We start from the raw sequence: 14,222 nt of genomic DNA on the forward strand, positions 1-14,222 counted from the left end.
ACTTTGTTTTTAATGACTGCTGGTAGCTAAGTATCTGTACCGCGTTTGAGTGGAAAAGTCTATTTCTGTATTTTTTTATTGTGAAAATTTTCATTCACAAATAACATTATTGGTTAACTTTTTTTTAATGACTGCTGGTCGATAAGTATCTGTGCCGCGTTTGAGTGGAAAAGTCTGTTTTTTTTTTGGGAAAATTTTCATTCACAAATAACATTATTGGTTGACTTTTTTTTAATGACTGCTGGTCGCTAAATATCTTTGCCGCTTGTTTTTTTTTTGGGTACAAAAATTATTAATTATTATGGGTCACTTAATTTGTTTAATATAATAAATTTACTATTAAAAATCTACCTATCTAATAAAAAAAAAGAAACTATTCTGAATTACATGTACCGCATAATTTTAATAAAATTTGTTGACTGGTACCTAGATAATGCTGCCAGCATTAAGTCCGCCAATTGTGCTATACATTTGTATTTTATAGAATAAAGGTTAAAAAAATTAACATTACAACACTTAGGTTAACTAGCGACCTGCTTCTGCTTCGCACGTACCATTTATACATAATATACCTACCTTCCTCTTAAATAACTCTTTCTATTTAAAAAACTGCATCAACTTTGTTTTATACTATATATGTACCTACGTACATTAGTACATACTAACAAATGGTCACGTCCATATCGCTTACGGGGTAGGCAGAGCCAAAATTCTTGAAAAGACTGATAGGCCATGTTTGCTGTTTGGCTTGAGAGTAATGACAGAATTGATATTCAAGTAATGACTAAGTAGGTTGCTAGCCCATAGCCTAAACGAATAATCCCAAGTTTATAAGCCCATCCCTTAGTCGCCTTTAACGACATCCATGGGAAACAGATATGGAGTGGTCCTATTCTTTTTTGTATTAGTGTCGGGAACCACACGGCACCAAAGTGCTGACAAATTAAGATACTTAGTCACTAAAGTCAATAAGATCCCGCCATCAAACGAGGCACAAAACGACGAATTTGTATAAAGTGCTGACACTGCCAAAACATTTTGATCACCACCAATTACTAGTGTACACTCCGACCGCAAATATAGCTAATACTATCTCGCTTTAACTCACCGAAACTGTATTTAGTCGTCTCTTTTACTCATCACACAAAAGTCGCCTTAATCATTGAAGCCTCAGTGGATACAGGCTCTATTTACTTCGCGTTGTATTCGAATTTGTGCCTTCTTACAACGGTATACAAGTCAATTTCGTGATAAATGTAATAAATGCGATGAACTACACAATTCTTAGTAAAACAGATCTTGTGTGTATTGTACAGATATGATTTTCTATTGCCCGCTAATAAACTTACGATCTAATGAACATTTATCTGGGCATAACGATAGACGTATTAAAGCTATCGAAATAAAGCTTATATTCGCTCGGCTCGGGCGTGCTATTAATAAAATAAAATTACGCTTTGACTACACCCCGTATGTGGGCGTGGCGGAGTTGGAAACATTTGACGCGAGTATGTCGCGAGTGAGCCGCGGCGGCAACACGCGTCTGTCAAATTTGAATTTCGAATAGTAAAAACTGTTATTTCAAATTACGCGCCAGTTCTATATATATATATTTTTTTTAATTACCATTTGTGCCAATAATTTAAATGGAATAGTGACTGTTTTTTTTTTAAAGTGAGTGATTATGGAATCCGAAATAAATGAAACACAGACTCAAAAGAAAACACCTAAGCCGTTTTCAATTGAATCTCTAATAGGGAGTGACAGGAAATCTCCGGAAATAGACATAGAAAATAACATATCAGAACATTCGAGAAATTCGGAGGACGACGACAATGAAAGATTGGAGGAAATTAACCGGATGCGGTATTATTTTAATGCGCCATTTTTGCAACAAAATGGCGTTAGTTTTCCTTTTTTATTGGGCTACCCTGAGCCGTGGTTGTCGAGGGTTTTTCGACCAGGCCCGGCTGTGACTGAGAATAAGGAAGAAGAGAAGAGAGAGAGTCCGGTCAGCGTTGGGAGTGAAGTTGAGAGTGATACGGGAGAGGATAATACGCAAGGTAATTATTGAAATACCTATAACATACATACATACATATGGTCACGTCTATATCCCTTGCGGGGTAGATAGAGCCAACAGTCTTGAAAAACCTGAATGGCCACGTTCAGCTTTTTGGCTTTATGATAGAATTGATATTCAAATAGTGACAGGTTGCTAGCCCATCGAATAAAAAAGAATCCAAAGTTTGTAAGCCTATCCCTTAGTCGCCTTTTACGACATCCATGGGAAACAGATGGAGTGGTCCTATTCTTTTTCGTATTGGTGCCGGGAACCTACTTATACCTTTTAATTAATTTTAAATCATTATTAAAATGTTATAATTAGGTAGACCTTTTAACTGAGATTACCTACAATAATTGAGATAGCTGACATAGAAAATTAGTAACATTTTTGTGGTAAGATAGGAAAATAAAATGTTTGCCGTGCCGTTCCCGGCACCGGAAAAAAGAATAGGACTATATCATCTTTTAACTAAGTACCTATATCGTAAAAGGCGACTAACGGATATGCTTTTTAACTTGAGATTTTTGTAGGCGATGAGCTAGCAACCTGTCACTACTAATTTGAATCTCAGTTCTATCATTGAGCCAAACAGCTAAACGTGGCTTACCAGTCTGTTCAAGACTGTTGGCTCTGTCTACCCCGCAAGGGATATAAACGCGACTTTATGTATGTATGTAGATATGTATGAAAATAAGAATTAAGTAAATGCATTCCTTAAATATAGTTGGCAACAATACTTAGGTCTTAATTATCTAGACACTATTTATATGCATACTATGTACTTACTTACTTACTTAGCTAGGAACATTTCTACTCCTACTATAAAAACTCTACCGACCTATATTTTGACTCCAGGCGTCGTAATTATGTTAAGGGTGGAGTACCCTTATCACTAAGGGATATGAAAAATAGATGTTGGCCGATTCTAAGACCTACTCGATATGCTCGCAAAATTTCATGAGAATCGGTCAAGACGTTTCGGAGGAGTACGGGAACGAACATTGTGACACGAGAATTTTATATACATACTAGTTGTGACGCGACTTCGTCCGCGTGGAATAGTTATTTTGGGCATCATTAAAGCCCACAAGGAGGAATAATTTTACAAGTTTTTTTTCACATTTTCTATTATTTCGTCGCTCCTAAAAGTTGCAGCGTGATATTATTATAGCCTAAATCCTTCCTCGATAAATGGTCTATTCAACACAAAAATAATATTTCAATTCGAACCAGTAGTTCCTGAGATTAGCGCGTTCAAACAAACAAACTCTTCAGCTTTATAATAATAATAATATAAATATATAAAATATATAATATATTTAGATAGGTAAGATCCCGCGCAGACTATATCAGACTGTTAATTGAGACTTACTTATACTTTATTTATTTATTTATTAAGGTAAACATACAGACATACTTATTACAAAATTGCATTATTATCCTTAGGAATTGTATTGTTAGTGTACCTACACAGCGTGATCATGTTTAATGAATCTTTAGAACATTTTTCTACCAGTCGTCCGTCGGTTAGATACATACATACATACATAAAATCACGCCTCTTTCCCGGAGGGGTAGGCAGAGACTACCTCTTTCTGTCGGTTAGATACTTAATGTTAAAGTTATTCTTTTATAAGTTGTACCTACTTAGGTACATTTGCCGTGTGGTTCCCGGCGCCATTAAAAAAAAATAGGATCACTCCATTTCGTTCCCATGGATGTCGTAAAAGTGGACTAAAAGATAGGATTATAAACTTGGGATTCTTCATTCAGGCGATGTGCTAGCAACCTGTCACTATTTGAATCTCAATTCTATCTTAAAGCCAAATAGCTGAACGTGGCCTATCAGTCTTTTCGAGACTGTGGCTCTGACTACCCCGCAAGGGATATAGACGTGATTATATGTATGTATGTACTTGAGATTCTTCATTCAGGCGATGGGCTAGCAAACTGTCACTATTTGAATCTCAATTCTATCACTAAGCCAAACAGCTGAACGTGGCCTATCAGAGTTTTCAAGACTGTCGACTCTGCCTGCCCTAAAGATACGCAGCGTTATGATAGATTTGAGATTCAAATAGTGACAGGTTGCTAGTCTATCGCCTGAAAGCAGAAAAAATAACTTAAAAAAAGAATAAACTAATAATTTAATAACTTATAAAGAAATTAACTTATTATGGTATTCCAAATGTCTAAGATACTTACTTATATTACTGCAAAGTAAAGTGAAAATCCGTTCAGTAGTTTTTACGTGATCGATTAACAAACACACACATATACACACGTCTTTACAAGCTAACGCGTTTATGTATTATTGTTTAAAAAAAATATGCTGAAAAATTATGTAAATGCGCTACGAATGTGCTACAGAGGTGCTACGAAAGTGCTACGAAAATACTACGAAAGAATCCTTCACATTCACTCATTTTAACGGTGCTTATTGACATTTTTTTTTCTTTTTTGTTGCCTGCCTAGCTAGTAAATAATAATGTTAAACATAATATATAGTGAGTTCGGGACAAAGATAAGCATACATACATACATAAAATCACGCCTTTTTCCCGGAGAGGTAGACAAAGACCACATCTTTCCACTTGCCACGATCCCTGCACACTTCTTTCGCTTCATCCACATTCATAACTCTGTTCACGCAAGCTCATAATATGATTTCATAGAATTTAAAAGCCGTCGGCTAAGTGTCGCTAAGCGTTTGCTAAGCGTCTTGCATTAATTGTAATTAAGTTAGTAGTTAAATTTCTTACCATATTAGACGCAAATTATGAAAAAAAATCTGTTTAAAAATACTTTTTACAAAGTAAAGTATTTGGAGGTTTATGTAAAAATTATTATATTTGCTAAATTTCATATTTATCTCTAATTTACTGATTCATTATTTTCTAAATTACTTTGCGTGTCGTCATAACGATACTTATCTTCGTTCATTCATTCATTCATATGATCACGTCTATATCCCTTGCGAGGTAAACAGAGTCTTGAAAGACTGATAGGCCACGTTCAGCTGATAGGCTTAATGATAGAATTGTGATTCAAATAGTGACAGGTTGCTAGCCCATCGCCTAAAAGAAGAATCCAAATTATCTTCATTCAAATAATAAAAATAATTGGATTACCTAAGTATTTAGAAAAAAGATCCATTGACACCAAGTGAGTAGCATTTGCCGTGTGGTTCCCGGCACCAATACAAAAAAGAATATGACCACTCCATCTCTTTCCCATGGATGTCGTAAAAGGCGACTAAAAGGCTTACAAACTTGGAATTCTTTTTTAGGCGAAGGTCTAGCAACCTGTCACTATTTGAATCTCAATTCAATCATTAAGCCAAGCAGCTGAACGTGGCCTTTCAGTCCATTCAAGACTGTTGGCTCTGTCTACCCCGCAAGGGATATAGACGTGACCATATGTGTGTATGTATGTAAGTAGCTGATTCTAACCAATTAGTTCCACCCCCTTGTGACAGTATTTGTGAACGTGCGAACCACTTCACAGCTGTACCGTGTAATTGTCGCTCCAGCTGCTTATTTCATGCTTAATTTTGAGTCAAAGACAATTTTTTTTTTTAATATATATGTCCATACAAATTTTTGAAGAGAACAGACACAGATAAAACTGACAGGAGGAACATACCAATTTAGTAATAGTTACCTTTCTTAACTACTTAATTTTATTATTTTGTACCAAAGTGGCGCTAAGTTCCCGCGTGTAAGTCAGAGTAGCTATACTAATATTATAAAGCTAAAGAGTTTGTTTGTTTGAACGCGCTAATCTCAGGAACTACTGGTTCTATTTAAAACATTCTTTTTGCGTTGAATACACCATTTATCGAGGAAGCCTTTAGGCTATATAACATCACGCAGTTACTATAAGGGAGCAAAGAAATAATGGAAAATGTGAAAAAAAGGGAAAAATTATTAAATTGGATGATTAATTAGCGCCATTTACACCACTTATTTTTTAACTAGCTGTGCCCGCGACTTCATCCGTTTGGAACAGATGTTTTGGGCATCATTGAAGCCCTCAAGGATGAATAATTTTCCCCTTATTTTTACATTTTCCATTATTTCTTTGATCTATAAATATAATAATATTGTGAAGTTGACGTTGTTGAAGAAAATGCTGCAGTGCAGTTTGTTACCGCTTCTTCTGCACTGACGCCTTGGAAGCGGCAGTAAACTTAGTTTTTAAGTAATTTATTTGACGTCAACCAATGTTGTTAAACCATACGACAATTATTAAGCGATATAATAGTATCTATCCTATAATAATGAATAAAAATTTTGAATTTTAATTTTTGAATTTGAATCTTTATAGTTGCAGCGTGATGTTATATAGCCTAAAGCCTTCCTCTATAAATGGTCTATTCAAAGCAAAAATAATTTTTCAATTCGAACCAGTAGTTCCTGATATTAGCGCGTTCAAACAAACAGCTTTATAATATTAGTATAGACTAGCTGTTGCCCACGACTTCGTCCGCGTAAATTTAATCTTAATCATACAGTCAGATACAGACAGACAGACAAAAAATGTAAAACAAAAATTCTCTATCCGTTTCAGTCAAAATATTAAATGTACAGACAAAATATTTTTACCGTTTTATTATATGTAGTATTTTGATTTTCAGTTTTTTTTAAATAAAATACAAAAACAACAAAAAAAAATCTTTTTAATAAAAAATAATATCTTGTTTTTGTTGGGATTCGAACTTGAACAGCCAACTTCACAGTCTCACGGACTAACCACTGGACCATCGAGGCCGTTGCGGTGGTGTCGAAATTAAAGTAGACTACATACATATGGTCACTTCTATATCCCTTGCGGGGTAGACAGAGCCAACAGGCTTGAAAAGACTGAATGGCCACGTTCAGCTATTTGACTTAATGATAGAATTGAGATTCAAAAAGTGATAGGTTGCTCGCCTATCGCCAAAAAAGAATCCCAAGTTTGTAAGCCCATCCCTTAGTCGCCTTTCACTTATATTTATATGTTATAGTTATAGGTATAATGCTGTCGTATAATGATAAATAACTTTGAATTTTTAATTTCGTATCTTATTTGCAGGCAAACTGATGCCTTGAGCTCATCAAATGTCGATAACTTTTTTTTTAGTGAACCGATTTTGATGAAACAAACTTTAAATGTTATTCTGAGTTAAAACAAAGCAATTGGTGAAAGTTTGAAGTAAATCGGTTCAGTACTTTCGGAGATAATCGTGATCATACATACAGACAGACAGACAGACAAGAAATTAAAAAAATATATTTTTGCTTTCTATTATTCATTCTAAGTGTCCCTTTATCCATTTCAGTCAAAAATACTAAATGTACAGACAAAATGTTTTTACTGTTTTATAATATGTATAGATATAGATAAGTTGGTAGGTACTGGAGTATGTTAACTATTTAGCATTCAAAAAAATAATATTTCAACCTTAGTACGTAAAGCGTGAAAATTTAAACAAAACCGCATCGCACGTGACCGAACTCAGTGATGTCCATTTACCAAAATTTATCGATAAACATCCGATTCGAATGAAATGCATTTTAAATTTACAAACGATTTAACACCGCCGCACTATTTACGAATGCGTTTCGAAATTCTAATTTTGAATTCGAAACGCGAACGAACGGCGGGAACTCAGCTTTATGCATTTACAAATCTGATTTTTATCATCTAACATTGTAAAACTGAGTTCTTATTGAAACGCGATAGAGGTTATATTGAATTTTTGTGACGGCAAAGTGAATTTTGCTTTTGTTTTTACAATTCATTTGGCGCGTTCGATAGCTGTCAATCGTTGGCGGCGCGGCCATAAGAAATAAATGTATTTATTTGCCGAAGGGAACACTTTTATGGCTGTTTTTTCAAGGAAATTGCACAATTGCACATGCGAATGCTTAAATTGAATAAAGATGGCGTGATGTCGAATTTAAAATTATGGCTGATTATATCCTATGTGAGTGCGTTTGTTGTGGTTCCTTTTTAAATGCAAACATATAACAGAGCCAACAGTCAACAAGAGGAATCCCAAGTTTATAAGACTATCCCGTAATCGCCTTTTACGACATCCATGGGAAAGACATGAAGTGGTTTTATTCTAAAGTGCAGGAAACCACACGGCATTTATTTATTTTTAAAATTACTTATATAAGTACCTATTTATTTACTAATTTATACTTACAACGGAGTGATATGATTTGTGTTACATTGAAAGGCTGAAGAGACATCTAGCTAGGAGCCTCTTTAGACATAGGTACTTAAAATAAAATTTATAGTTTCATTATCTGTCCCGGCAAGCGTTGTTTTGCCATATAAATAATTTTGAAGTAATTTCTATTTAAAATGCAATGATAAGAGTGGACAACCCTTATCACTAAGGGGTATGAAAAATAGATGTTGGCCGATTCTCAGACCTACTCAACATGGTCACAAAATTTCATTAGTCTTATCCACGTTTGCACAAATTACAAACAAAATATAGGGAAGTAAAATAATAAATCTTTTTTTTTTCACATAAAAGCAAACTAACATACATACATACATATGATCACGTCTTTATCCCTTACGGGGTAGACAGAGCCAACAGTCTTGAAAAGACTTATAGGCCACGTTGAGCTGTTTGGCTTTATAATGGAATTGAGATTCAAATAGTGACGGGTTGCTAGCCCATTGCCTAAAAGAAGAATCCCAAGTTTATAAGCCTATTAGTCGACTTTTACGACATCCATGGGAACGAGATGGAGTGGTCCTATTCTTTTTTTTATTGGTGCCGGGAACCACACGGCATACTAACTATTGCAAAATAAAAATAAAAAACTTCAGTCGATCATTAGGACGGCCGTCCACTACACGGCGTAGGCGTGCCGCTGACGCGACGGCCGTTCGTTTTTATTGACCATTCGGTGGAGCGATATCTTTTTATTTTCTTCAATCCGGAATGACGTGGTTGTTTACAAATGACTGCCAACTGAGATCCGGGAGACCGGGGGTCGCGGGTTCAAATCCCGCCGGGAGGATTACTTACTTTGGTGTTTCGCGTAACTACCCGATAAAATTTATATAGACGAAGTTTTAAAGTGCCGTGTGGTTCCCGGCACCAATACAAAAAGAGTAGGACCACTCCATCTCTTTCCCATGGATGTCGTAAAAGGCGACTAAGGGATAGGCTTACGAACTTCTTCTTTTAGGCGATGGGCTAGCAACCTGTCACTATTTGAATTTCAATTATATCATTAAGCCAAATAGCTGAACGTGGCCATTCAGTCTTTCCAAGACTGTTGGCTCCGTCTACCCCGCAAGGGATATAGACGTGACCATATGTATGTATGTATGTGTACGAAGTTTTAAGAAAGAAGGATCGGTGCTCCAATGATTGACTTTATCATTTGACGATGTTTTTATTTCAACGTCATACATTATCTGCTTTTCAAATTTTAAAACACATTTTTAGATCTTCTTATAAGTATACAACCTTAGTTCATTATACGATTTAACTGTCACAGATACTGAGTAGCAGCTCTCTCACCTAATAGCCTATTTAGGCCTACAAAACTTTATCTGCTCTCATTATTGTTCCTTTGCTATAAAAAACCCTTAAAAACTTATTTTTTGTACATAAGCCACTGCTTACTTGAGAGTACCTACTGTAATTCCAAGAGCTTGCATGAAGTTATTGATGAATGAAGCGGATGAAGTATGCAAAGACCATGGCAAGTGGAAGGATGTAGTCTTTTTTTATTTCATTCGATATTGGATTAGACTTTTGTCTTCCATCTCACTTGATGGTAAGTGACGATAAAGACGAAGATGCTACATGCTTTGAGGATGCTCTGCGCCAACGCCAATCTCCTGTTTGGTTTCCTTCCACCCAAAGGTTGACTTGAACAGATTGCATTAGCGATAAGTCCGCCTTTGTCTCTATCTGTTTTATGTAGTTTTGTATGTTTTACCTCTTATCAGAAAATAAAATCAAAAATCAAAAATTTCTTAATTTTCTCTACAATCTTATAGTTAGTGTATAAACAAACAAATCACAAGTAAGGAATATAACAAAAGATTGCTAGAGACTGATGTCTGAACTAAGCAGAGCCTGTATCTCAGTGCACCAGCCTCTCCCCACAAGGTGAATGACTGGTCTTATGGTGCAATAAAGAGTTTATCTATCTACATGCCTATCTAAGAGATACCCATTTTTTCTACTTCTGAATTCTTCTCCGCCCACTCCTCCGGAAAAGAGGCGTGTTTATATATAAGCATAGATATTACTTACAGCTTGAAAATTTAACCCAAATTTGTCAGCAGGCAACGACTCTGACCAAGAAGAGGACAATGCTGACACCCCCCGCGAGAGCAAGGCCCGCCGCAGAAGGACAGCGTTCACCTCGGAACAGCTCCTGGAGCTGGAGAGAGAGTTCCACGCGAAGAAATACCTCAGCCTGACTGAGAGATCGCAGATAGCGTCCGCTTTGAAGCTCAGTGAGGTTCAGGTGAGTCTGATTTTTTTTTTTTTATTCGGGACAAATTACACTGATTGATTTAGCCTCGAAGTAAGTTCGAAACTTGTGTTACGAGATACTAACTCAACGATACTATATTTTATAATAAATACTTATATAGATAAACATCCAAGACCCAGGCCAATTAGAGAAAGTTCGTTTCTCATCATGCCCTGGCCGGGATTCGAACCCAGGACCTCCGGTGTAACAGACAAGCGCACTACCGCTGCGCCACAGAGGCCGTCGATCGTCGTCATGTGCGTTAACGGCACTTAAGAATAGGACCAATCCTTCTCTTTCTCTTGCCATTATATATGATCAAGTCTTTATCCCTATCGGGGTAGACAGATCCGACAGTCTCGAAAAATATAAGGCCACGTTTAGTTGTATGGCTTTACGTTGGAATCGAGATTCAAACAGTGCTAATCCATCGCCTAAAAGAAGAGTGCTAAGTTTATTAGCACATAAATCCCTTTATTAATAAAAGGCATTAGATGAATGAGACTAGAAAGAGACTATCATGAGATGACTAGTGCAGCTTTCACCATGACTCAAAAGGAGTTATGTGCCCCTGCAAAGGTTGCGGAGGTCAGACGGGAGTCGCTTCGTGTAAAACCCTGACTTACCATATCCAGGAACATGGTAAAAAGGCACACCCTGAGAGAAAGAGAGGATGTTAATATTATAATATGAGATATAGATTAGTAATTTAAATGCTTAACGACAAATTATGTACATCGAAATGAGAGTAGTTTAGTTACATTACAAAAGTAGATTAATTGAGTGCAACAAAATATTGATAAGGACGCTTGGATTTCACCATAGGATAGGAAAAGTACTTATAAAGATAAATTAAAATTAGTTATGGTATAAATTTAAAAGATTTAAGGCAGACAACGGATCTGTTATACATATTGACTTGACTTGGCTTTAACCAAGTGCAGTACAACACCCAAGATCAAAGCAGTTTGGATCATCTTGCCTAAAACCAGGTTCACTGAGGTGTTAGACGGAAGCCGATTTGCATAATTACTTACTTTATATTCTGAATTACAGGTAAAAATATGGTTCCAAAATCGCAGAGCTAAGTGGAAACGGGTGAAAGCCGGCCTCGCATCCGGCAGCCACTCCGGCGGGAAAAACGGATCCGGCACGAAAATCGTCGTCCCCATACCGGTTCACGTGAACCGTTTCGCCGTGAGGACCCAACACCATCAGATGGAAAAACAAAACGGATTGCAATATAGAATAGATAGGACCCAACCTATTCCTAGTAGTTTATTACAATCACAGTCATCGGCGTTTTTAAGTGCAACAAAATTATCTGATAATCGACAAGATCCGATTATTATAAATCCGCTAAGTCGCAACACTATTTATGACGCGAGCATGTCCGCTAGATTGGCAACGATGAGTCAGGCTGCCAACTTAAGACATTTTTCAAGTCAAAATGGCCGACCCAGTTAATTTTAGGTTATTTTTAAGATTGGACCACTTAGATTTAGAATTAGTGTAAAATAGTAAGGTTGATTTAGGTAAGGATTGTATTATAATTGTGATTAAAGAATGTGTGATGAAAATTATTTCAAACGTTTCATTTCAACTTGCTATTATTGTACCTAGTTCAAGTCATTTAGAAATAAATGATAATTACTACCTTCTAATAATGTAAAAGTATGTTTTTCGAAAACCATTTCTATATTAAATCGCTGATTTGTCATTTTGATTATTGCTACCATAATGAAAACGTCTTGAATAACCTTTTCTTTAGTCGCAAAAAGTTAAAGCACTCTCGCCCTTAGCTTGGAAAGAGGATTAAAAATAAAAAAATAAATAAACAAACATAATTTCGCTTTAAGAATTTACATTAAAAATAATAAGTTGTAAAAAAAATACAAACTGATGGACACCCTAGACGAAAACTTCAAACAATAATGTCAGCGATCTTTCATTGCTTTTGTCCAAATGTCAAAGGGCAATCACATCGCATTACGGCTCCTTGCTTATGACACGTCATAGACAAGCACTACACTCCAATGTAGATGCATAAACTAACTTTATCTCACTGAACAAAAAGTTGAAAATCGCATGACAAGTTGGTCACAAACTTTGGTCTGACATTCATTGGAAAATAGCGTCTATTTTCAGCCGGTAAGTTCCAAAAGCCAAATTCTTAGTTCCGGTCAATTCAAACGTCTTCCGAATCTGAAATTATTGCTTTTGAAAAGATATTTAAGCTAAAGAAAAGGGAATCGTAAGTGCTATTTTAAAGGCTGAATTTTGCTTGGCAAGTTATCTCGTGATGTGATGTTTGGAAAGGAGATGGAATTAAGTGATTTAGCGAAAAGACACGCCCATCAAACGGTAGGCCATTAGGGTGGCTAAATGTGAAAGTTATTTGAAATTATTCTCAGAAACTAAATGTTGTTCAAACTGCATCAAATATTTATAATCATCTTTAGTAATAATCTGTTGGGGAGGATTTATTTTTATAGTATACCAGATATTAATAATTTTGAATCTATATATTTTCATTAAACCTCATTAAGTGCGAGATACAAACATACATATAATTATGCCTTTATCCTTTACGGGGCAGACAGGACCAACAGTCTCGAAAAGACTGAAAGACCACGTTCGGCAGTACGGCATCATGAAAATAGTGAAAGGTTGCTAGCCCATCGCCTAAAGAAAAGATTCTTAAGTTTATTACGAGTAGCCTTTCCCTTGATTGGTTTTTATAATCTACTAGAAAAAAGCATTTCAATTTCAATAAATAAAACAATATAACCACTCCATCGCGTTCCCATGGATGTCGTAAAAGGTGACTAAGGGATATGCTTATAAACTTGGGATTCTTCTTTTAGACGATGGATTAGCAACCTGTTTCTATATGAATCTCAATTCTACCATTTAGCCAAACAGATGAACGTGGCCCATCAGTTTTTCAAGACTGTTGGCTCTGTCTACCTCGCAAGGGATATAGACGTGATATATATGTATGTATGAGAAATGCAGATGCAAGTTGTTGGTATAAAGTAAAACTAATTACAAGCTAAATTGTCGCCTCATATTAGGTAATAATCGATCTATAAAAAAAAAATTACCAAAACACATAACACCTCAAAGCTGCCAGATGTGCTGTAATTCGGTACAATGCAGATAATCTGTGGGCGGGGCCGGGTGACTAACTAGTATCGAAGCCATTGTATCGCTGGGTTTGTCTTAATACGTACTGCCTGACAGAACAGTTACGCTTGACTTAAATAAATGTAAGTTGAACAAAAATAACGAAAATTAACATAAGCCCTTGTAAGTACTAAATTTCTCTTTAGTTTAAGTTCTATACTTATTGCAATTCTATCATTAAGCCAAATAGCTGAACGTGGTCTATTCTTATATTTTTCCTTGATGTATCTATATAAATAAAATAAGTTTCGTCTTAACCATTCACTGGGCAGTCAGAGCTACCTCAAAAAGACAGATGGTGACATGTTGTTAGCCAAAAGCCTAAGAGAAGAATCCCAAGTCTTCCACTCCCTTGATTGACGTTTACAATTTGCAAGGTAAGAGAAGCAGCCGGCACACACTATATTTCTAAGACTTGCAGCTTGGAAGTTTAAAAAATTATCTCAAATATTGCA

General features: G+C 35.9%; 1 protein-coding gene across 2 annotated transcripts; it reads left to right on the top strand.

Annotated features, from left to right (window-relative positions):
- Nucleotides 1-1,526: 1,526 nt before the first annotated feature.
- On the top strand, nt 1,527-12,144 carry LOC106131156 (homeobox protein ceh-2). 2 transcript variants are annotated; one of them, XM_013330158.2, is made up of 3 exons: nt 1,527-2,063; nt 10,382-10,569; nt 11,635-12,144. In XM_013330158.2, the coding sequence occupies exons 1-3, from the start codon at nt 1,685-1,687 to the stop codon at nt 12,043-12,045; spliced, it is 978 nt and encodes a 325-aa protein (XP_013185612.2). In that variant the 5' UTR covers nt 1,527-1,684; the 3' UTR covers nt 12,046-12,144. The 2 variants fall into 2 exon arrangements, with proteins under 2 accessions (XP_013185612.2, XP_013185620.2); XM_013330166.2 differs by having other exon boundaries at nt 10,385-10,569.
- Nucleotides 12,145-14,222: the final 2,078 nt, after the last annotated feature.

This window comes from Amyelois transitella, chromosome 29 (genome assembly GCF_032362555.1).
Source record: "Amyelois transitella isolate CPQ chromosome 29, ilAmyTran1.1, whole genome shotgun sequence".
NCBI classification, from domain to species: Eukaryota; Metazoa; Arthropoda; class Insecta; order Lepidoptera; family Pyralidae; genus Amyelois; species Amyelois transitella.

What these genes read in the sequence shown, in the direction of transcription:
- LOC106131156 (XM_013330158.2), top strand. Translation starts at nt 1,685, where the DNA reads ATGGAATCCGAAATAAATGAAACACAGACTCAAAAGAAAACACCTAAG. An exon ending in GGGAGAGGATAATACGCAAG is followed by an intron (nt 2,064 to 10,381) that starts GTAATTATTGAA and finishes CAAATTTGTCAG; the next exon opens with CAGGCAACGACTCTGACCAA. An exon ending in TGAAGCTCAGTGAGGTTCAG is followed by an intron (nt 10,570 to 11,634) that starts GTGAGTCTGATT and finishes TCTGAATTACAG; the next exon opens with GTAAAAATATGGTTCCAAAA.